At 42.4% G+C, this 25,323-nt stretch overlaps 1 protein-coding gene across 2 annotated transcripts in view; it reads right to left on the bottom strand.

Annotated features, from left to right (window-relative positions):
* LOC137424981 (leucine-rich repeats and immunoglobulin-like domains protein 1) overlaps nt 1-25,323 on the bottom strand; it is a 115,724-nt gene that overhangs the window by 56,489 nt on the left and 33,912 nt on the right. For both annotated transcript variants that reach the window (XM_068112922.2, XM_068112923.2), the window contains exons 5-9: nt 20,971-21,114; nt 20,603-20,746; nt 20,349-20,492; nt 19,816-19,959; nt 5,530-5,601 (exon numbers count right to left, since the gene is read on the bottom strand). In XM_068112922.2, coding sequence (XP_067969023.2) covers nt 5,530-5,601; nt 19,816-19,959; nt 20,349-20,492; nt 20,603-20,746; nt 20,971-21,114 — 648 coding nt within the window. The remainder of the gene's footprint in view (nt 1-5,529; nt 5,602-19,815; nt 19,960-20,348; nt 20,493-20,602; nt 20,747-20,970; nt 21,115-25,323) is intronic.

Raw genomic sequence — 25,323 nt, 5'->3', positions numbered from 1 at the left:
AAGTGACTGCTAAGCTAAATCATTGTCAGGAAGGTTCTGTAACAGGCATGATCACTACTGATGACAGCTGGTTTGTGGCACAGGTAGCAATTCTATTCTTTCTTTCTTTACACTTTCTCTTCGCTCCGTTTTGCGCTAAAGCTCGAAGGAAACTGCACCATTATGGAATACACCTCGCGATGCTGAACAATATTTGGAAAGACTCTCTCAAGAGTCGAGATGAACGTTGAAGCATTTCTGGGATGCCTTAAGGGTGTCTTTGTCAAGTTTTTTCTGACCACAAAGGGAATGTTTACCTGTGTTGAGTTCACCATAAAACAGTCTCTTTGACTGATGTGTATCTGACATTCTTGCCACATGAACAGGCCATCTCAGCTGTGGCATGAATGCTCAGCATTTATGCCAATTGGAGCACTTTGTGTCAGGGACTTTTTCCTGGTTATTAATATCAAGAAGCTTTCACAAACAGCTCATGTGGAAATAATTAAGCTTCTTTGTGTGGCACAGATACACTGTCCATGTTTCACTGGCATAATATTGTGTTGAAAGAACAAGCTTTGTAGACCTCCAGTTTCGTGTCCAGTCTTATTCCTCTGCGATCCCAGACTGGTTTGTGAAGTCTGCCAAGGGCTGCGCCTACTTTGGCTATCCTTGTGTTTGTCTCATCATCAATATTAACATTTAGAGAAAGGGTGCTGCCAGGATGGGGAATCTTTTCCACTGCTGTCAGATTTTGATCCTTCCTCTGTTCCTTAGGCACCACATATTGTTTACTGGAGCAGGTTTATACAGGACTTCAGCCTTCTTTATGTTGAATGTGAAACCAAAATTGTCACATGCCGACGAGAACGGATCCTCTTTTACATGTCTGATAGTGATCCAGCATTCAAAGCACAATCAACAAACAATACTTATGTACTTATGTCAATGTGATATTTCAGTTTTTTCTTTTTAATAAATTTGCAAAACTTTCTAAAATCCTGTTTTCTCTTTGTCATTATGGGGTATTGAGTGTAGATTGATGAGGGAAAAATGAATTTAAACGATTTCAGCATCAGGCTGCAACACAACAAAATGTGAAAAAAGTGAAGGGGTCTGAATACTTTCTGAATGCACTGCATAACATGATATTTTAAAAAACGTTTTGGACGAGTTATGCCTAAACTTGGTGGATGAGTTCGTTAGGTGACAAGAACAAGCCGATTCGATTTTGATTCAGGTCCGAATCCAGATCCGGCCTATCAGTCAGATACAAAACAAACTATTCAGCCTGGCGGGGGTATGTGCTCTACCGAGTGCTGTTCTAGTTTTGAGAATTTTTTTCTGGGCAGTCAAACTTCTTCAATATCTTCCAGAAGCCCTCACGGTTGAGTGTTAAAGGTCAGGTAAACAAATCTAATGTAAAGATCAACATTTTGTTTTAGACATTTTTGGGGGATCTGACGAGCTGCAAACACCACCTCAAAAACTCCACGGCCTTTCCTGAAGCTACACTGACTCTTTGACAGCAAATCCTCATTGAGATGGTCCTCAAGGTGATTCGGTATAATTTTGGCAGTATAATTCAGTATCATTTTCAGTGTAAATTATCTCGCAAATGAAATAGGGGAGATCCCCATGTGGTTGTCACATAATTGTCGATGTTCATTGCAGTTGTAAAGATGCACAATGGAGACATTTTTGAACTCTTGAGGGATAGTGCCTTGATTCCATAGGGACTGAAAGAGTTTAGTCAACTTAACCACTGCGCATCGTCAGAGGCGACTAAGGGTTGGCGTCAGGAAGGGCATCCGGCCATAAAAACATTGCCTCAAAAAGGGAACCATGATTGTCATGGGGCCCGCAAGGCTAACCCCCACTCTAGTGGGGAAAATGGCCTTAAAACGATCATTCATTCATTCAACGCACTATCCATGATGTGGTAATATGTTGGTCTCCCTTTTGTCCTCTTTTTGTTCCTCATTTGTTATTTGAGGGACATGTTGAGATATCTATCAAATACCAATCTAACTTCATCGTAATTTGCTGCCATGTTCCTGAGAAATAAATATGAATGAATGATCGTTTTAAGGCCATTTTTCCCCGCTAGAGCAGGGGTTAGCCTTGCGGGCCCCATGACAATTCATGGTTCCCTGTTTGAGGCAATGTTTTTATGGCCGGATGCCCTTCCTGACACCAACCCTTGGTCACGCTCTTACGATGCGCAGGGATACAGTGTGCCTATTCTAAATTGGGGTACACACCGTGATCATTCATCCCAGCAAGCTGGTACTCACTTTTGCCGACCTCGGAAGGATGACAGGCTGAGTCAACCCCCCTGGCGTTAATTCAGCGATCGACCGGGATTCTAACCCAGGATCCTAGGATCCCAAGCCGGCACCCTAACCGCTAAGCCAACACCAGGTTGCTGAGCTAGTCACGAAATTATTGTGCAAAGTCATGGCATGTTTTCAATTGATCCGTTTTGAACATATAATTCACAAGAGCCATGCCATCAATATAATGATTACTCTAAATGTTGAAGTTGTGGTTTCTTTTCCAGCCCCTACTGCCACATCTGCCAAATTCACAAGTTCCAATGCATTCCTTCAGATCAAGCTCTGAACAGCTTCTTGAAATGACGATTAACCTCTGCAATAGTCCTCGTTGTTCTTTTTACCAGCTTATCCCCCGCTCTTATTTCTATTGTTGCATTTGCACTTTTGAATGTTCCGAGCTTTCTTTTCTTCATTTTGTCTCACACAGAAAGGTTTCCCTCTGTCAAATGCTCTGTTTTTAAATACCTCAAACATCTGCTGTCCAATCAGTCATGATTTATGATATCTTTGGTCACTTTCTCATTCATAACTTCTTTGGTAAGCAAGTTGTAAATATCATCCTGACCCTCATCTGCCGTGCCATAGCGACCCTCTACTACCACTCAGAAAAAAAATATGTCAAAAAAATGGGGATTGCCAATGTCATGGGCTCCAGACACAATTCTAAACCTATAATAAATTATTTAAAATAACATTTTTAATGGGAAATAACGATAAAATTGTGCCACTTTTTTATGGTGGCAGTCATCTTGGATTTGGTACATTTTACAAGTGTGGAAAAATACCACCATATTTTTTAAAATCATTACAGTACTTTAATACAGGACCAAGTCATAATTTGCTATTAACAAACATTTTACATGAAAGTTATTTTAAGACATAACGGTTCTCAGTTCAGATCTCTCCGAGATTGCATTGGACAGTCATGCGGATGTTAGTAAAGATCATTTTATTTGACAATGACCCATCACTTAGGCCCTGTATAGTTTCTTCATCATTAGGTGGTCATTTGCTCCTTTGGGAAAACTAGTCCACGAGAAGATTTGTGACAGCAAAGCCCAAACCAGCTTCTCATATAGCTTCCCCTGCGCACCCACTCCAGAAAATGTATAGCATGTTCCAATTTCCTTCCAGTGTCCTCCCCAGCTAGTCGAGTCTCATAAAGTGCTGCTATCTGAATATTGCACCTAGCCAGTTCTCTACTGACCAGGGTGGTTCTCCTCTCAGGTCTACTCGCAACAGGATCGTCCATTAAAGTGCAGACATTCCATGTACCAAAGGTGATTGTGGTCACCTTTGCCTTTGTTTAATTTTTCAAAGCTGTTATCTTTATTGAATCATACCTTGAATTTATAATTGTCTCAACTGCAGAGATTGGATCACCATCAACTGCAGTAAGCTGGCCAAAGAAAGTGAATCAGAGAATGTTGTAGGGCACCTTTTCCAGCTCCTTCCTCAAACTATGGAGGTGAGCTGTGTGGTCCGAAAGCGGGCTGTTCAATCACTCGGGGGCGGGGGGGGGGGGGGGGGGGGAGTGCGTGCAGAATTCCACTTCTGTCTTATCCACTAAGAGAACAACCAAATCACTTCCGTTTCCGGTTTTGCCAGTGAGGTTGTGTGTTTTTCCAAGCTCTCCACGCTACGAAAGTCAAGTAATTTTCCCATTTGTATTTTTGTCAAAACTATTTTTATTTTATGGTGTGAGTGCTTACTGTGTGTTTCTAGTTATATCTCGGTGTAAATCGTGCATACCTGTGTATAATCGTCGGTTGGTTAAAAAAAAAAAACCACCTTTAGAGGCCATTTTTCCCCGCAAGCGGGGGTTGGCCTTTTTCGGGCACCGTAGTTGTTGTTGTTTTTCGGTCCCCTTTTTGAAGCAATGTTTTACGGCCGGATTATGGCCTCCCATGCACTTGATTATGTGCTTGTGCTTGACTTGATTGAGGGCGGATTATGTGGGATTAGGTTGGTTACCGCCGCGTTTTTCAGGCCTGGTTTTCCAGGCCTCGAGGCTTTGTTGTCTCCTCTCGGCGGTCGTTTGTGGTCCATTTACTTTCGTTCTCTCACTGTTTTTTCAGTCTTTTTTCATCCCATACTTCCCCGAACATCTTACCATTTTTAAAAAGTCTTGATCCCAAAAAAAGAAAATAAAATAATTCCCTTCTCTCCCCATGTTCGTTCGTTCTTGACCACGTGTTTCACCCCATCCGTTTTTTTTTTCTCCCCTTCCTTCATAACTCAATCCTCTCCAGCCGACACCTTTCCAATTCCAGTTCTCACCATACTTCTTCAACTTTATCCTTCTTGCTCTGATCCAATTTCACCTAACCTTCAAACAAACATATCAACGAAGAATTAAAAAAGTAGGCCTCTCCTCCCATACTAACACATTTGCTGATATACCTCCCTGTTCCTTCGTTCTCTGCTCTCCCTGCTGTCAATCTCCTATTCTTCTATTCCTGCTTCTAAACCTGTGCTGGAATCATTAATCCCCCTTAGGAATCCTTCATGCCCTCATTTAGGGAATTCCCCCAGATAGTTTTCACGGTTTCGTTGAAAAATGTTTGAACTTTCCCCTGAAGTGTTGTATTCTGTTGTATGTTATAACACACTTTTCTTCTTCTTCTTTTAAAGGTTGTTTTCGATTTGCTCACCAAATGTCTTCATTTCAAATCTCTATCAGATACCCTCATATTGGAATATACTGTATGAGCATATATCAATTGGTGAGGCAGTTGCCCACTCATGTCCCTGTGGGAGATATATGGCAGACTAGGTCACTCCACCTTGAACATGAGCTCGTATTACTTAATGATATTTTATACAACTCCAGGGCAGTTAAAAACATCCTACAGGAATTACCACCAAGAAAGTCTTTGACTTAAATGATGAAAATTAGAATGAGAGGTCTCAATTGTAAAATTGTCACTTTTGTATTTCCACCAACATGGCAAAATACAAGTAGCATCTCAGCAAATCAGATTTGGTCACATCATCGTAAACAAGGCAAACAACCATTAAGTTTTTGGTCACAAAGGATTTCGCCGACGAATCAAGTGCATGTGTGCATGCAAATGAGTGCTTAACGATAAGCCGTATGGAAATAAATCTGAACGCCAAATATTACATGACATGATATTTTTAACCAATTAACCTTCCCTGCAAGGATTGTTTGGCAAAGAGGGCTGAGAAAAAAAGTTAACAAACTCACACTTCCTTCAAACTTCGCAAATGTCGAACAGCAAGAGTGTCTGCAGAATGCAGCTGGTTTCTACTCATGTCCCTGCAGCGAGACACAAACAGCCATGGACTAATAAATAAATATCAGAAAACCAGAATATTTCGTGCTTTTATAAGATAATTAGCGAATGTAGAAAAAAATAAGAAAAAATAAGGAATGTGGAAAGAATAAGGAAAATGGATTACTTTTATAAGAAAGAATAAGGAACGTTGACACAGGACGAAACCATTTGGTCCATGTCTACGCTACACTAAAACCAGATCAAATAAATGATGCCAACGTTACGATTATACCATAATAGGCATAAGAAACTGTGCCTACAATGGTATAAGCAATAAATTGTGTAGCGCAGCATAAACTATGCAAGGGCCCACTCTATTTCCTCCTAACCCGTACCCTTTTCGACCACATCTGCTCCAAATCGTCAATACAGAGATGTAATATGAATGCTAAGCAAAACAACAAAAGAGAGAAAAGGGGGAGGGGAAGAGGAAGGGGTATGGAAGAGCTGGAGGCAGTAGTACAATAATACAAGGGGTGTGTGTGCGTGTGTGCATGTCTGCATGTGTGCATGTGTGCGTGTGTGCATGCACAGTACTCTGCAAAGGTACAGTACTTGTCACTTTGGAAATAAAGATTTTTACTGTCACATTGAAATATTTTGATAATTTTGTCACAATGGCATAAAAGCATTATAATGATCATGTTTTATTAAAGAATTTTTATTCCCGGTGTGTACCCTGGTTAGAATAGGTACACCGTATCCCTGCGTGTCGTAAGAGGCGACTAAGAGGGTTGGCGTCAGGAAGGGCACCCGGCCATAAAAAGCATTGCCTCAAAAAGAGAACCATGACAATTACATCTACATATGGGCAGGGTACAGCCCGAAGTGGAGATCGGTTTATGAGGTTTGGGACATAGAATGTAGGGACAATGACAGGGAGATCAGGAGAAGTGGTGGAAGTATTGGCAGAAGAAGAGTGGACATATGTTGTGTGCAAGAGACGAGATGGAAGGGAAGTGGTGTGAGAATGGTGAAGGGTAGGCAGGGACAGAAATACAAGTTTGTGTGGCAAGGGTGCCCGGAGGGCGTGAATGGTGTTGGTGTCCTGTTTTCTGAGGAGTTTGTAGACAGTGTAGTGAGTGTCACTAGAGTGAGTGATAGGTTGATGGTGAAAATGATGATTGGAAAGCTCTTGGTGAACGTCATCTCGGGATATGCTCCGCAGGTTGGTCGGAGCGATGAAGAGAAGGGCAAGTTCTGGTGTGCGATAGAGAAGCTGATGGAAAACGTGAAAGATGAGGAAGTTGTTGTGGCAGGAGGAGACCTAAATGGGCATGTGGGAAGGAGTATGGATGGTTTTGAGGGACTTCATGGGGGTTACGGATATGGTGTGAGAAATGGAGAAGGTGAAAGGATTTTGGAGTTTGCTGATGGAGCTGATTTGTTGATTTGTAATACTCAGTTCCAGAAAGGGGATAATAAGCTTGTTACATACACGTCAGGTGGGTCGACGACAACCGGTGACTACCTGATGGTGCGTAGGTGCGATAGGGGGCACCTCCGGGACACAAAGGTGATCCCGGTGGAGGAGGCTGTTTCACAGCACCACTTGGTTGTCTGCGACATAAGGGTGAAAGGTGCGAGGAGAGCTCGGCGGGTGAAGTACCAACCGAGAATGAAGGTGTGGAGGTTGAAAGAGGTGACAGTAAGGGAGGCATTAAAAGAGAGGCTGTGTAGGGTAGAGGATGATGTAGTTGAGCTTGAACGTGGTTGGATGTCAATGAAAGACAGTCTGTTGGGAGCCGTTGGTGAGGTATGTGGATGGACAAAAGGACCAACGAGGCACTCGCTAACATGGTGGTGGGATGATGAAGTTGGAAAGAGGATTGACGAGAAGAGGAAGAAGTTCAAGGAGTGGCAGAAGGCGAAGGCTACGGGAGCAGAAACAGCAGAGCATGAAAGTTATAAGGCAGCCAAGAAGGCTGCAAAGAAAGAGGTAGCAAAGGCGCAGGAGGCACGTAGGAAAATGTTCGGAGAAAGCTTGGATTCGGAAGAGGGTCAGAGAGCGGTATTCAGGATTGCAAAGCAGATAGCGAAAGAGAGGTGTGATGTGATGGGGGTGAGTTGCTTGAAGGATGAAGTGGGACAAATCGTTGTGGACCCAGATGGAATTAAAGGAAGATGGAAAAGATATATGGAAATGCTGTTGAATACAGAGAATGAATGGGATGGCAACATAGAGAGTAACCCAGTTTTAGGACCGGCAGAGAAGATAACTGAGAAGGAAGTTGAGGAAGCGATAAAAGCAATGAAGAGTAGAAAAGCAGGAGGGCCGACGGGAGTTGTGGGAGATATGTTGAAGGCAGCAGGAAGTTGGGGTGTGAAGAGAATGACAGAGATCTGTAATCTGGTGGTGAAAGAAGGCCGCATTCCAGTGGTTTGGGAACTGAGTACTGTTACGTGTTCCTCCCCGACCTCCTGGTCTCGGTATACTTCCGAACCCCGGGAGTAGCCACGGCAGAAAAATATGTTATTCCGTGTCGAAATCAATATGGAAACCACACCAAGAGTTATCCACAACCAAAGAATATATTAAAGTGTACACAGGAATCACGATACAACAATGCGAGCAATCAACCATACAATCAATATCTTAAGATGGTACCATCTTCTCTAGTAACCGAACTCAAACTCACGGCACTCCCAGGGAATGGAACAGAGCACTCCTCAATGTCTCTATAACACAGAGGGGATCCTGGCGAAGAGGCAATGAAGCGAAGACGCGAGCTAGGAGGTGTAGGCAAGGCGGGGACCGTCACGTGGTCCCAACCAACAGCAAATTAGCGGTGGAAAGAGGAATCCCAAAGACGCGATCCAAACGTGCACATTCACAGTTCAACCGGCGAACCGCACCGTATTCTTCAAACGCCGCTGTCGCGCCCACACATCCCCGGCAAACCACCGGAGGGCGAGACCAGCGGACGCGGCAAAACCTTGTTCCGCGAACGCTGCGCGAGGTTCCAAAATGGCGGACGGCTCTTACTTGAGCCACAGCCTCAAGGCGAGGATTCTCCCGAATTTCACGCCTGTACCTGACTACGCAGGCTTTTCAATCCTCCAGCGATAACACCGATCGCACGATTCTTTTCAGACTCAAAGTTCACTCGCGACGTTCGCTCAACCACGCTAGGTACGGAGCTTCTACAACCGCGTCTTTCCACTTCTTCCTCTTCCCCTCTTCTTCTTCCTCTTCTCTATCGTCGTCTTCCGGTGCTCGATCCTGTTTCCTGTCTCGTTTTTCCATGAGCGCTTTTAACCTTTTAACCACAATAACCATTTCCTTTAAACAACAATAATAATAATACTACATAGAACCAGAAGGGTTTCAAGTGGATGAAAACCACCACAGCGGAAGGGACAAATCCGTAACAGTACCCTCGTCCCTCTATACAAGGGGAAAGGTGACCCTCTGGAGTGTGGCTCGTACCGAGCGATAAAGTTATTGGAGCATGGAATGAAGGTATTGGAAAGGGTGTTGGAGAGGAGGATAAGGAAGAAGGTGAAGATCGACGAAATGCAGTTTAGATTTATGCCAGGAAGAGGAACGACAGACGTGCTCTTTATTGTGAGGCAGTTGCAGGATAAGTACATGGAGAAGAGGAAGAAGTTGTTTCTTGGGTTTGTTGATCTGGAGAAAGCAATCGATAGGGTTCCACGCGAAGTATTGACATGGGCATTGAGGAAGTTAGGAGTGGAGGAATGGTTGATCAGAGTAGTGATGGCAATGTACAAAAGAGCGCGCACAGCTGTAAGGACGAAGGACGGGAACAGTGGTGTGTTTGAGGTGAAGTTGGGAGTGCATCAGGGGTCGGTACTAAGTCCACTACTATTTGTAGCTGTGATGGAGGTGCTGGCTCAGAACGTAAAGGAGGGTTTACCGTGGGAGTTGTTGTATGCAGATGATCTGGTGTTGATTGCGGAAAGTATGGATGGACTGAAGGAAAAGATGAACAAGTGGAAGGAATGTATGGAGACAAAAGGTCTGAAGGTGAATATATGAAAGAAGAAGGTGATGGAAAGTGGTAAAGCATGTGGTGAGGTGGAAAGAACTGGGAAGTGGCCATGTGCTGTGTGCAGAAAGGGTGTCGGAGTGAACTCCATTCAATGTACAATGTGCGCTGAGTGGGTTCATCAAAAATGTAGTGGTCTGAGAGGGTCATTAACCAGTGTGGCAGCTACATTCAAATGTAAGGTGTGCACAGAGGGAGCTGCAGATGGAGGAAATGTTGAGATTGATCTTGGAGAAGGCGTGAAGCTGGAAGGTGTGAAAACATTTTGCTACCTCGGAGACATGCTGAATGGAGAAGGTGAATCAGACTCGGCAACGGTTGCTCGAGTGAGATGTGCATGGAAGAAGTTTCGGGAACTGAGTGGCGTGCTGATGAGTAGGGGAGTGTCGTTGAAGCTGAAGGGATAGGTGTATGCTGCATGTGTGAGAAGCGTTATGATTCATGGGAGCGAGACATGGGTAATGAACGTAGAGCAGCAACGAAGGCTGGAAAGGGTGGAAATGTGAATGGTTTGGTGGATGTGTGGAGTATCGTTGAGAGAGAGGAAGACAAATGATGAATTGCGAAAGATGATGGGAATAGAGCGTGTGATTGATGCTGTGAAGAGGAACAGGTTGAGATGGTTTGGTCATGTGTTGAGGAAGGAAGAAAGTGACTGGTTGAGAAGTGATGGAAATGAATGTCGAAGGAAGTAGAGGACGGGGAAGACCGAGAAAGACTTGGCTAAAGATGGTGGAAGAAGAAATGCGGGCAAGGGGGTTAACAAGGAGAGATGCAGAAAATAGGGCAAAATGGAGAAGATTGTCATGGGGACCGCAAGGCTAACTCCCGCTCTAGCAGGGAAAATGGCCTTAAAATGCATGTTGTTGTTGTTGTTGTTGTTGTTGCTGCTTGCCTGGGCCATGAAGCACCACCAGTGGACTACTGAAGACTGGAAGAAGGTCTTATGGACCGATGAATCAAAATTTGAAATCTTTGGTTCATCACGCAGGGTTTTTGTACGCCGTCGAGTAGGCGAAAGGATGGTTCCTCAGTGTGTGCCACCAACTCTCAAACATGGAGGAGGAAGCGTGATGGTCTGGGGCTCTTTTGCTGGATCCAGAGTCGGCGACTTGCACAGAGTGACTGGAACCCTGAACCAAAAGGGCTACCACAGCATTTTGCAGCGCCATGCAATACCCTCTGGTGTACGACTAGTTGGTCAGGGGTTCATCCTACAGCAAGATAATGACCCTAAACACACCTCCAGGCTATGTCAAAACTACCTTCGAGGAAAAGAACAAGACGGTAGGCTTCAAATCTGGAATTGCCAGCACAGTCTCCAGACTTAAACCCCATCGAGCTGGTTTGGAATGAACTGGACAGAAGGATGAAAGCAAAGCAACCTACAAGTGCAACACATTTGTGGGAACTTCTGCAACAGTGTTGGGAAGAACTTCCCGAACAATATTTGATTTCCATTGTAGAAAGAATACGAGTGTGTTCGGCGGTTATATCTGCAAAAGGTGGATACTTTGCTGAGTCAAAAGTTTAAATGAAATTTTGTTAAACAAAATGATTCTATGATTTCTTTTTTATCTCCTATTGTTTATTTGTTCTATGCTTAATTTCAGAGTACATTGAGACATTAAACTGCGTAAATTTCAATAAAAACTGTTAAAATTGAGGTGTTCTAAAAGTTTTGACCGGTAGTGCGCACGCGCGCGCACGCACGCACGCATGCACGCACGCACACGTTATGGATAGGAGAATAAAAAGAAACTCATCTTTGTCAAAGGTCAAAACACAGTTGTAAAAGATATCAAAGATGGTAAAATACCACAAAGACATCGAACACCAAAGATGCACGTCACGGATGAAAACCAAAGGTTGCACAACGCCAAAAGCAGAGGCACAAACCTCACAGATCACATCATATTTTCAACGAAAGAAAATCAGTAAACTCCGAAATCATGTGAAATAAAAAGAAAATGCTTAGATTTGGCGAAGGAATCGAAGCGCTGATCCAATTTGAAAGATGATAAAATAATATATAAAAAGTTGAAGTAGGCAGATGTTCTTCTACTTGGCGGATATTTCTTCACAGTAACTCGTTCGCAATCGTTTGTACCCGGATAACTTCGACACAAATCTGCACGGTTAAGAAACGAATCAGCATATCGGAATAGCACCTCAATTCCCGAAATTCAACAGCATGCTTTTCTGATGTCGAAAATACGGAAACCTCCGTACGAGTCATTACAAAAATATGGAGTGCCGTGCTATACGGAAGGAGTTTCACCCATGTGTATCTATCTTGTCCATGCTATGTATCATGCCCAACCCCTCATTCAACCCCACATCCCTTATTTGTACAAGTTTCCCTCTATTTTTTCCCTCAACCCTGCTGTTAGTGCATTCCCCCCCCCCCCCCAACCCCCTCACTTTCTCCTGTTCCTTTTGCTTTGTTACGTTCTGATCCATTCTATGATCTCACTTCTCCAAGAGCCTCAACTTTCAAAACAAAAAAAATTACACTTCCTTCTTGCTCAAATTGAAGAACCAGACGCAATATTCTTTTCTTATTGGCAGTTTCAAGTCATTTACAAAAAGTTTCCTTTGTACAGTCACACTGGAATAACCACTTTCCATAAATCCATTTTACGATTAATATTTTCATGCACATTGTATGATGGCCATGTTGCTCAGACAGAGATGCCGACTAACAGATTAGCATTTCCGATGTTTATAGATGCTTCAAATTTCAGACTAATAGCTTTATTATATTTTTTTTTACAAGATTATAAATATTTTTCATGATTCCGTGAATACATTTAAACAAATTATAAATTTAAACAAAAATTACCCTTTATGTATGCATGTGCGAGAGCGCATGCAAACTATTTTACAATTTGTGTATCAACAAGCTATTGGGTAAACAAGTATTTTGAGGGTTATCAAGTAAGATGAAGTGTAATGTGTTGTGGAAATCATATCATTTACAACATTCTTTAAATGTTACTACAATACTTTAGGAAAAGCCGGTACTGGTCAAAAAATGATTACATTTATGAGGACCAGACTTATGAAACGCACACACACATCTGTGTGCACATGTGTGTTCTAGATGGGAGGTTGGGACATGAGGGGAAATATAAAAAAAATAAAGAGGAAAGCAAATAAAAAAAGAAGCGGAAGAAGAATAAAGGTAAGGGGGCCAAAGGAGCCTTTAAAAAGTTTGCTTGACTATACAGAAGAATCTAGCATGATCAGAAAACTATAGGGCAGATAAAAAAAATAATCATACAAGTACAGATACATTCAAAGTACACAGCCCCCATGCCAAATAATTAAATATCCGACAGCGCGGCATAGCCGGGGCGCCTCCGGCGCCTGGCAATACCGCAGTGCAGCTCATAGAGGCTGCATTGGGAGGGCGAGGTGTATGCTAATTGATTGATTGATTGTATAGTTAAAATCAATAAAAGATTATCACAAAATATTTTCTTAATCAATTGGCTAATAGCATAACTAAACCACTAGTGCTTCATCTGAAGATGTATCTTTTAGAAATTTAATTAAATAAGTCATTAATAAAAAATTAAATAATTAATTGATTAATCAATAAATAATTAATCAATTAATAAATAATCGATTAAATGATTAATCAATAAATCAAAAATATCCTTGATAGCCACATCACTTGGTCACTGTCATGTCCAAATATTAGCTTCCCAGCTCAAAAGGTGCCTGAGATATTGGCCAAATGGGAAAGAAAATAAATAAATGATTAATAATGAAAATAAATAAATAATAATCATTAACAAATTAAATTATTAATCAATTCGGTCACAGAACACAGAAACCACCACCATTTCATCAGAATCTGTAACTGAATTTTTTTATATATTTTTTTAGTAATTAATCGAATAGTTAAATAATTAATCGATTAATTGATTAATTGATTAATCAATAAATCAAAAATATCCTTGATAGCCACATCACTTGGTCACTCATGTCCAAATATTAGCTTCCGAGCTCAAAAGGTGCCTGAGATATTGGCCAAATGAGAAAGAAAATAAATAAATGATTAATAATGAAAATAAATAAATAATAATCATAAAAAAATTAAATTATTAATCAATTCGGTCAGAGAACACATAAACCACCACCATTTCATCAGAATCTGTAACTTAAACAAACAAAAAAAATTTAGTCATTAATCGAATAATTAAATAATTAATCGATTAATTGATTAATTAATAAATCAACTAGAACGGGCACTCGGTAGAGCGCATACCTTCGCCGCAGCTACTTTTGTTGCCAAAATAAAAGACTACAAGATCTGTGTAGCAAGATTCGAGGGAATGACACTCGATGACTACAAGATCTCGGCGCTGATTCGTTGTCACTGTGCCATAGTCCCGTTGATTTGCACGGAAAGAACCATGTTTACGGCTGCTAATCCAAGTTTATTACATGCATCCTTACAACTGTAAAATATGCATATATATATATATATGTTCTGTTTTTCATCTCTTCAAATTGCACCAACAGTCGAAAACATCATGACACATAAGAATGACACATCTACTTTCAACCAATTTGGATCCAAATTGACCGCGTTATGATTTTTAAAAAACCGCACATTTTGCAAGGGCGTGACCCCCCTGACCTTTGGCCCCCAACCGCTAACAAGGGTTATGACGTCAGTGTCATGTCGCATATCACAAGATTGGGCATTGAATTCTGAACATTTTGGCATTAGTTTCATACAAATTGGACACAAATTGACCGCGCTATGGTAAAAAGACGATTTTGACCTTTTCATGACCTTGACCTTGACCTTTGACCCGATCGATTCCAAAATCTAATCAAATGGTTCCCGGATAATAACCTATCATCCCACCAAATTTCATGCGAATCGGTTGAATACTTTTTGAGTTATGCGAATAACATACACACACACACACACACAGACATACAAATAAATACACAGCGATCAAAACATAACCTTCCGCTTTTGCGAAGGTAAAAATAGTCTTTGCAGCCAAATCACCTGGTCATTGGCATGTCCAAATATCAGCTTCCTAACTCAAAAGGTGCCTGAGTTAATGGTCAGAAGAGAAATGAAATTTAATTAATTAAATAAGTACTTAATTAAAAAAACAAAACAAAAAAAAAACACTTTTAGAGGCCATTTTTCCCCGCAAAGCAGGGGTTGGCCTTTTTCGGGAACCATGGTTGTTGTTTTTTGGTCCCCTTTTTGAAGCAATGTTTTACGGCCGGATGCCCTTCCCGACGCCAACCCTTTTCGTCGCCTTTTACGACAAACAGGGAATTACCAGTGAACTGGTTCTCAATTAATCGCTAATAATTAAATAACTCCTCAATTAATTGATTAATCAAAAAACAAAAAATAACGTTTTTGACAAAGGACTTGCTCACTATTGTGCCGAAATTTCAGCTTCCTAGCTCAAAGGATGGCTGAGATATCGCCCGGACAAACAAACAAGAAAACAAGAAAGAAAACAAACAAGTACAGATACATTCAAAGTACACCACCACCATGCCAAATAATTAAATATCCTACAGCGTGGCATTGCCGGGGCGCCTCTGGCACCCGGCAATACCGCAGTGCAGCTCATAGAGGCTGCATTGGGAGGGAGAGGTGTACGCTAATTGATTGATTAATTGTATGATTAAAATCAATAAAAGATTATCAGAAAATATTTTCTTAATCAATTGGCTAAAAGCTTAACTAAACCACTCGTGCTTCATCCGAAGATGTATCTTTTAGAAATTTAATTAAATAAGTCATTAATAAAAAATTAAATAATTAATTGATTAATCAATAAATAATTAATCGATTAATCAATAAATAATTAATCGATTAAATGATTAATCAATAAATCAAAAATATCCTTGATAGCCACATCACTTGGTCACTGTCATGTCCAAATAGTAGCTTCCCAGCTCAAAAGGTGCCTGAGATATTGGCCAAATGAGAAAACAACAACAACATGCATTTTAAAGGCCATTTTCCCTGCTAGAGCGGGGGTTAGCCTTGCGGTCCCCATGACAATCTTCTCCATTTTGCCCTATTTTCTGCATCTCTCCTTGTTAACCCCCTTGCCCGCATTTCTTCTTCCACCATCTTTAGCCAAGTCTTTCTCGGTCTTCCCCGTCTTCTACTTCCTTCTACATTCATTTCCATCACTCTTCTCAACCAGTCACTTTCATCCTTCCTCAACACATGACCAAACCATCTCAACCTGTTCCTCTTCACAGCATCAATCACAGGCTCTATTCCCATCATCTCTCGCAATTCATCATTTGTCTTCCTCTCTCTCAACGATACTCCGCACATCCATCGAACCATTCGCATTTCCACACTTTCCAACCTTCGTTGCTGCTCTACGTTCATTACCCATGTCTCGCTCCCATAAATCATAACACTTCTCACACATGCAGCATACACCTTTCCCTTCAGCTTCAACGACACTCCCCTCATCATCAGCACGCCACTCAATTCCCGAAACTTCTTCCATGCACATCTCACTCGAGCAACCATTGCCGAGTCTGATCCACCTTCTCCATTCAGTATGTCTCCGAGGTAGCAAAATGTTTTCACACCTTCCAGCTTCACGCCGTCTCCAAGATCCAACTCAACATTTCCTCCATCTGCAGCTCCCTCTGTGCACACCTTACATTTGAATGTAGCTGCCACACTGGTTAATGACCCTCTCAGACCACTACATTTTTGATGAACCCACTCAGCGCACATTGTACACTGAATGGAGTTCACTCCGACACCCTTCCTACACACAGCACAGGGCCACTTCCCAGTTCTTTCCACCTCACCACATGCTTTACCACTTGCCATCACCTTCGTCTTTCCGATATTCACCTTCAGACCTTTTGTCTCCATACATTCCTTCCACGTGTTCATCTTTTCCTTCAGTCCAGCCATACTTTCCGCAATCAACACCAGATCATCTGCATACAACAACTCCCATGGTAAACCCTCCTTTACGTTCTGAGCCAGCACCTCCATCACAGCTACAAATAGTAGTGGACTGAGTACCGACCCCTGATGCACTCCCACCTTCACCTCAAACTCACCACTGTTCCCGTCCTTCGTCCTTACAGCTGTGCGCGCTCTTTTGTACATTGCCATCACGACTCTGGTCAACCATTCCTCCACTCCTAACTTCCTCAATGCCCATGTCAATACTTTGCGTGGAACCCGATCGAATGCTTTCTCCAGATCAACAAACCCAAGAAACAACTTCTTCCTCTTCTCCATGTACTTCTCCTGCAACTGCCTCACAATGAAAAGCGCGTCCGTCGTTCCTCTTCCTGGCATGAATCCAAACTGCATTTCGTCGATCTTCACTTTCTTCCTTATCCTCCTCTCCAACACCCTTCCCAATACCTTCATTCCATGCTCCAATAACTTTATCGCTCGGTACGAGCCACACTCCAGAGGGTCACCTTTCCCCTTGTTTCGAGGGACGAGGATACTCAGTTCCCAATCCACTGGAATTCGGCCTTCTTTCACCACCAGATTACAGATCTCTGTCATTCTCTTCACACCCCAACTTCCTGCTGCCTTCAACATATCTCCCACAACTCCCGTCGGCCCTCCTGCTTTTCTACCCTTCATTGCTTTTATCGCTTCCTCAACTTCCTTCTCAGTTATCTTCTCTGCCGGTCCTAAAACTGGGTTACTCTCTATGTTGCCATCCCATTCATTCTCTGTATTCAATAGCATTTCCATATATCTTTTCCATCTTCCTTTAATTCCATCTGGGTCGACAACGATTTGTCCCACTTCATCCTTCAAGCAACTCACCCCCATCACATCACACCTCTCTTTCGCTATCTGCTTTGCAATCCTGAATACTGCTTTCTGACCCTCTTCCGAATCCAAGCGTTCTCCGAACATTTTCCTACATACCTCCGGCGCCTTTGCTACCTCTTTCTTTGCAGCCTTCCTGGCTGCCTTATAACTTTCATGCTCTGCTGTTTCTGCTCCCGTACCCTTCGCCTTCTGCCACTGCTTGAACTTCTTCCTCTTCTCGTCAATCTTCTTTCCAACTTCATCATCCCACCACCATGTTTCCGAGTGCCTCGGTGGTCCTTTTGTCCATCCACATACCTCACCAACGGCTCCCAACAGACTAGCATTCATTGACATCCAACCACTTTCAAGCTCAACCACATCATCCTCGACCCTACTCAGCCTCTCTTTTAATGCCTCCCTTACTGTCACCTCTTTCAACCTCCACACCTTCATTCTCGGTTGGTACTTCACCCGCCGAGCTCTCCTCGCACCTTTCACCCTTACGTCGCAGACAACCAAGTGGTGCTGTGAAACAGCCTCCTCCCCCGGGATCACCTTTGTGTCCCGGAGGTGCCCCCTATCTCACCTACGCACCATCAGGTAGTCAACGGTCGGTTGTCGTCGACCCACCTGACGTGTATGTAGCAAGCTTATTATCCTCTTTCTGGAACTGAGTATTACAAATCAACAAATCAGCTCCATCAGCAAACTCCAAAATCCTTTCACCTTCTCCATTTCTCACACCATATCCGTAACCCCCATGAACTCCGTCAAAACCATCCATACTCCTTCCCACATGTCCATTTAGGTCTCCTCCTACCACAACAACTTCCTCATCTTTCACGTTTTCCATCAGCTTCTCTATCGCACACCAGAACTTGTCCTTCTCTTCATCGCTTCGACCAACCTGCGGAGCATATCCCGAGATGACGTTCACCAAGAGCTTTCCAATCATCATTTTCACCATCATCAACCTATCACTCACTCTAGTCACACTCACCACACTGTCTACAAACTCCTCAGAAAACAGGACACCAACACCATTCACACCCTCCAGGCACCCTTGCCACACAAACTTGTATTTCTGTCCCTGCCTACCCTTCACCATTCTCACACCACTTCCCTTCCATCTCGTCTCTTGCACACAACATATGTCCACTCTTCTTCTGACCAATACTTCCACCACTTCTCCTGATCTCCCTGTCATTGTCCCTACATTCCATGTCCCAAACCTCAGAAACCGATCTCCACTTCGGGCTGTACCCTTCCCACATGTAGTTGTCATTGTCATGGTTCTCTTTTTGAGGCAATGTTTTTATGGCCGGGTGCCCTTCCTGACGCCAACCCTCTTAGTCGCCTCTTACGACACGCAGGGATACGGCGTACCTATTCTTATCCAGGGTACACACTGGGATGATTCTTATCCAGGCCAAATGCGAAAGAAGATAAATAAATGATTAATAATGAAAATAAATAAATAATAATCATAAAAAAATTAAATTATTGATCAATTCGGTCAGAGAACACATAAACCACCACCATTTCATCAGAATCTGTAACTTAAAAAAAAAAAAAAATTTAGTCATTAATCTAATAATTAAATAATTAATCGATTTATTGATTAATTGATTAATTAATAAATCAAAAATAGCCTTTGCAGCCAAATCACTTGGTCATTGGCATGTCCAAATATCAGCTTCCTAACTCAAAAGGTGTCTGAGTTAATGGTCAGAAGAGAAAGGAAATTTGATTAATTAAATAAGTACTTAATTAATCGCTAATAATTAAATAACTCCTCAATTAATTGATTATTCAAAAACCAAAAATACAATTTTTGACAAAGGACTTGCTCACTACTGTGCCAAAATTTCAGCTTCCGAGCTCAAAGGATGGCTGAGATATCGCCCGGACAAACAAACAAGAAAACAAGAAAACAAACAACCAGAGTGAAAACTGAGTACTCCCTTTCAGCGTGCGTCACTGCCGAGCCCCCTTCGGTGCCCAGCAATGACGATTTGCAATGCCTGGAGATGGCATAGGAAAGGTGCGGTGTACAACAAACAACCAGAGTGAAAACTGAGTACTCCCTTTCAGCGTGCGTCACTGCCGAGCCCCCTTCGGTGCCCAGCAATGACGATTTGCAATGCCTGGAGATGGCATAGGAAAGGTGCGGTGTTCAAAAACAATGCAATGGAGAAAGTTGCATATAATAAAATGACTTATAATGGCTATGAATGACAGTTTGGAAATGGTGAATAATGTCCAAAGTAAAACATGAGTTGAAGTGCTCAGAACAAAAATGGGTTCAGGCCAAAGAAGGTCATGATGTAACAGAAAGCCACACAATCACTCACAGACTCTGCAGGGCATCAAGACCATGGAATGCACCACTGGTGATGTGCACAATCGAATTGTGAGCCAACCCCAGGAGCTGCAGACCTGGCAAGCCAGAAAAGCTTCCCTTCTCCAGGCGGTGCAGGTCATTCCACGCAAGGTCCCTGCGCAACAGTGTTAGGATCAAACCAATTACCTTCAGTTTATTATTATTATTATTATTATGATACATTATTTCGTATGCAGTTTGTGGCTGCTGCTTGCATCATTGCACGAAGCATGGCTGTACCACTGATGCAGTGCCCCTGTTGCCAGTAAGCTGGCACTCATTTTGCCGACCTCAGCCCATGACAGGGCTCAAGACCCTAAAATCATAAGCTTGCCACCTTAACCGGTAAGCCAATAGCAGGCTTGTATTTTACCTTCTTCTTACCTTCTTACCTTCTTTTACCTTATTTTACCTTGTATATTACCTTCAGTGATCATAGAGGCCCAAACCAAGCAATGCAAGTTGTGAAGGAGTTTAAGAAATGTGCCTAACCATCCTACTCACAGATCACGAAGGTTAGGGCAGAAACTCCAGGAATTTCCATCGATCCTGGTGAGGTTGTTGTGACTCAGGGAAAGTTGCTGTAGAGGCTCGAGACCATACACCCACCCCGTGCTCACTGCCGTTATCATGTTGTGCTGCAGGTTCCTGGGGATGACACAGAAGTTTGCATATGGCTCATGCTAGCATGCCCGCTGCATAACAACTTATAAGGAGATTAATGTTAGAAAAGAAAGAAAGAATGTGAAGTGCCGTACAGAGAGCGAATACTGCGCAGACCCAAGAAGGCATCATCATCAAGCTCAACGATTGAGTTCCGCTGGAGGTGCAAGACCTTCAATGCTTCCAAGTGAAAGAAAGTGAGGCCCTCAAGGCGATGCAAATCGTTTCTGCTCAAATCCCTGAAAAACAACCCAATGGAGCCAAATATTTATATTTACATTTAACCACTGCACATGCACTCACTTTGTCTTCATTATATTTTTTAAAATGCTATTTTATTTAAATTTATTTAAATAATAACTGCACATGCACTTCATAATATTTAAAATGCAATGCCGTTTGGAAAATGAGCCATTTTAGAACAAATATATTGATTATGCAAGAACCACCACCCAAAACCTACAGCTCCTGCAGCTGCCCCAGGTTGAATGCTTTATGAGGAAGTGACGTAAGACTGTTAAGAGCGAGGCGAAGTATACGCAAACTGCTCGACAAGCTGTCCAGACATCCAGCGTGGAAGACATCGATTGCATTTCCACTCAGCACCCTGGTAGCACATACAGTAATCCACAGCGTCACAAGAAACACATCGATGTGTTACATGACTAGCACATAATTATGTATTTGTGCTTCAAAGATAAATAACTAGGAAGATAAAGAAAGCAAATAATATAATGCAAACAAAACAATTGCTACATATGTAGAGAGGGAGGAGCGAAGGAGAATTAGGGGTTAAAACAGAGTCTTAGAGTGGAAATATGGACAAAGGAGGAAAAAATTAAGGGGTTGAAAAGTGACTGCAAAAAAGGGGAGGATAAAAAGGAATCTAAGGGGAATGTGAGGTGGTTGGGCATTGGAAGCTGTCAAAATATTTGCTATTTGTAAAGATAGCATAATGGCCACTTTTACGTTTGTAGTTTTGAATTGTGAAATTCGTACTTTCTGTTGTCATCAAAAATGTAGTGGTCTGAGAGGGTCATTAACCAGTGTGACAGCTACATTCAAATGTAAGGTGTGCACAGAGGGAGCTGCAGATTGTGGAAATGTTGAGTTGGATCTTGGAGACAGCGTGAGGCTGAAACGTGTGAAAACATTTTGTTACCTAGGAGACATGCTGAATGGAGAAGGTGGATCAGACTCAGCAACAGTTGCTCGAGTGAGATGTGCATGGAAGAAGTTTCGGGAACTGAGTGGCGTGCTGACGAGGAGGGGAGTGTCATTGAAGCTGAAGGGAAAGGTGTATGCTGCATGTGTGAGAGGTGTCATGATTTATGGGAGCGACACATGGGTAATGAACGTAGAGCAGCAACGAAGGCTGGAAAGGGTGGAAATGCGAATGGTTCAGTGGATGTGCGGAGTATCGTTGAGAGAGAGGAAGACAAATGACGAATTGCGAAAGATGATGGGAATAGAGCCTGTGATGGATGCTGTGAAGAGGAACAGGTTGAGATGGTTTAGGTTTGGTCATGTGTTGAGAAAGGGTGAAAGTGACTGGTTGAGAAGAATGATGGAAATGAATGTGGAAGGAAGTAGAGGACGGGGAAGTCCGAGAAGGACTTGGCTAAAGGTGGTGGAAGAAGAAATGCGGGCAAGGGGGCTAACAAGGGGAGATGCAGAAAATAGGGCAAAATGGAGGAGATAGTCATGGGGACCGCAAGGCTAACCCCCGCTCTAGCAGGGAAAATGGCCTTAAAATGCCTGTTGTTGTTGTACTTTCTGTTGGTGTGAGTTCTATTGCCATACAGTCTCAGTAACATTTCCTTTGACCATGATTTTTATGGGGAGATGTGTGTGGGGGGGGGGGGGGGTATGGAAGAGGGGAGGGGTTGAAATGGTTAGTAATCTTCATTGAGGCGTTTGTCTTGAAACTTATTTTGATTGGTTGATTTGAGATGGAATAAGTCGACCCTTTTATTTTGTGCAAATTCTCTTACTATGGATCTTTACTGACATTACTTTTCAGCATAGGGTGGGGCAAGAGTGGACAGGCAGGGTGATTGGGGAGGAAAGGGGAAGGAGGAAATGGGAAAAGGGACTGACAAGAATGACAAATACATAGTGGACTACTGGACTAGGATTGAATTCAGAAATTCAACTGTCTAGTTGCATTATTATTGAGGCACGGCTATACCATTGATACGGTGCCCCTGCACATTCCAACAATAATTTGTAATTTGTTCACATTGCCGGCAATAACATGCCTCCTCCGCACGAAAGACTTGAGATCTTAAACATCAATCAACTAATGCTGGCAGACGGGACACCCAGTTTAACTTCCATCCGAGGGACTGAGCTCACATTGCTGGATCACCCAGCCTGTGTAACACCATTATGACCGTTTATAGCTGGGCCGAGATTTAAAGACAGGCTAAGCAACTCAGAGGCGAATGCACACACTTCGTCTACGCTATCCTGAGATTCCCTCGAGGAAATCATTGCATTTCAAGAACATTCACGAATTCAACATCAACGTGCAATACAACTGACGTCATCAGGAATTCTGTTCAGGCATTTCTACATTAATCACGATTCATTCAGTGGATATGTTTCACTAAGATTATTGGTGTGTCCAAATGGGGCCCAATTGCCCAAGTGTTAATTCATAACCACTTTACTTTCTGTCACAAGTCTCGATCTTGTATGAGGAAAAAAAAAAACCCCCACCAGTAGCAGTGCAGGAAGAAAATACCTAATACAAATCTACTTTGTTGCCAACAACTACTGCAAAGGTTTACGTCAAATTCCTGAATAGCAATTTGAGAATTTTCTTCCAAAAGCATGATAGAAGGGATTGATTTAATTATCAATTTGCCATCAGTGGTCACGCAGTGTGTGGCATCATTGTGCCTTCCTTTGACAGCACCACCACATGAGTGTTCTAAAGTGCTTTGCTCATGAAAACTTGCAAAGGCTATACAAGTGGACTGCATGAAGGGCTGTGCTATGGAGCAGACATGAAGATAATTTCTAGGATCCCACCCAATCTCTCAATGAAGTTGGTTGATCACCGATTACTTTGTTGAGCCATCACCACCTGACAGTAAAAGTAGCAGTAATGGAAGTGACACTGACAAAATGCCTGATCTTCCTCCTAGGTACTGTCGATGTGAACATCAATAGACATCTTGGCAAGAATAGTGGTGATGAAGGTGATGGGGCTTTTTAAAGGTTGTCTTTTCTGTGAATTTAAAGATCAAAAATAGAAATAATTATCTTTGAGAAGAACATAGTGAAATGTATGAGTAATGTTGTTTATGCTATGGCACAATGAAAAAATAAATCAATGATGCCAATTTGATCATTAAGAAGGGTAGTTCATGATGACAGTGCAGCAATCACTTGATTTACGAACACCATGTGTTCCTAAAAAGCAGATCGTAAATCTAAAGTTCATAAACTGAGAGTGATTTCTAATGAGGGTGGAGGGGAGGGGGCATCCTCCACAAGAACATTCGGCCGCAAAATGTAATAACAATGGATAAAATAACAATAAAAAGGTGAACATGATTGTTTTTCTTTGTGATTGTGTGTGGTAGTTACCATTGTATTTGCAAGGCCAAAATAAAGCACAATATCCACAAAGTAAGCACCAGCATTAAACTTTCTTTAAATTTACAATTTCCTTTAACAATACTACTTTCCTTTCTTTTTTTCAATAGTATCACTTATTTAAGCATTTCCTTTTAGGAGCCATACTTATGGATTAATAATGTACAAGAACATTTAAAACGAGTACATAAAATGCACTTCAGCACAAACGTGACGGCGTAGGACTGATTGATGTAAGCATGCTCTGACGTTATTGTCCCGGATGCAAGCCAAATGATGCTGTGGCGTTTTGTAATGAGGTGTGTTTATTTTAAATTCCACGATCAAAAATTTTGAACAAAAGTTCGAGAAGTCACGTTTTGAATTTGTTGGAAACCAAGTTGACTGAAATCAAGCAAAAGTTTGTCGTGTCGGATTTTGAGGTTGCAAATCGAAGTTTTTTGTTTTCAAGAACTTTAGCACACAAGGTTGAAAGTTCATATATCAAAAGGTTTGTAAATCATGAGATTACTGTACACATGCTTTTTTTCTTCTTTTCTTGTATACAAGATAGAGGCTGTAAGAGCTAACATTAATCACAAAAAGACAAACTCACACATAAAACATAAGATAAAGGGAGCGGGAGACAAGATGGGGGAGAGAGAGGGAAGCACACAAGTACAACATTTGAGAGCACGGACATCGGGAGATCTGAGGGAGGGAGAGGGCTTGGTGGGGGGGGGAGAGGAGGCACAGGAAGAAGGGGTGTGTGCGAGAGGTATAAAACACATGGACACTGCGAGGACTTCCAGGAAAGAAGTCAGAATTTCAAAAAAGTGGATCTGGGGTGAATTAACGGGGGAAGAAAAGATCAAAGTTTTGGATGGGGGAAGACAAGAGATGGTGGTGAACAGCTGTTTTAAAGACCTGGAAGGAGGAGTGGGATTGAATAGAGTGAGGGAGTTTGTTCCAGAGGAGGGAGAAAAGAGGAATGAAAGAGTGAAGGTGATGAGAGTCTTGCTTTTGGAAGTTTAACCATAAGAGGGTTGCAGGCAGCTCTTGTGCGACCTGTATGAATATTTGGGGGACAGAGAACAGAGCTGGGGGAGCAAGGCCGGAGAGGAGTCAGTAGAAGACAGAGACCACCAACCAGCCTGCGGTGAGTGAGTGAAAGGTCCTCGGAGTTAGCTTCATCGCGGGAGATTCCAATGATTCGGAAAGCTTTGGT

This window comes from Myxine glutinosa, chromosome 4 (genome assembly GCF_964187855.1).
Source record: "Myxine glutinosa chromosome 4, kmMyxGlut1.1, whole genome shotgun sequence".
NCBI lineage: Eukaryota > Metazoa > Chordata > Myxini > Myxiniformes > Myxinidae > Myxine > Myxine glutinosa.
The sequence above is the reverse complement of the archived record's forward strand: the minus strand, read 5'-3'. Positions and strand labels throughout refer to the sequence as shown.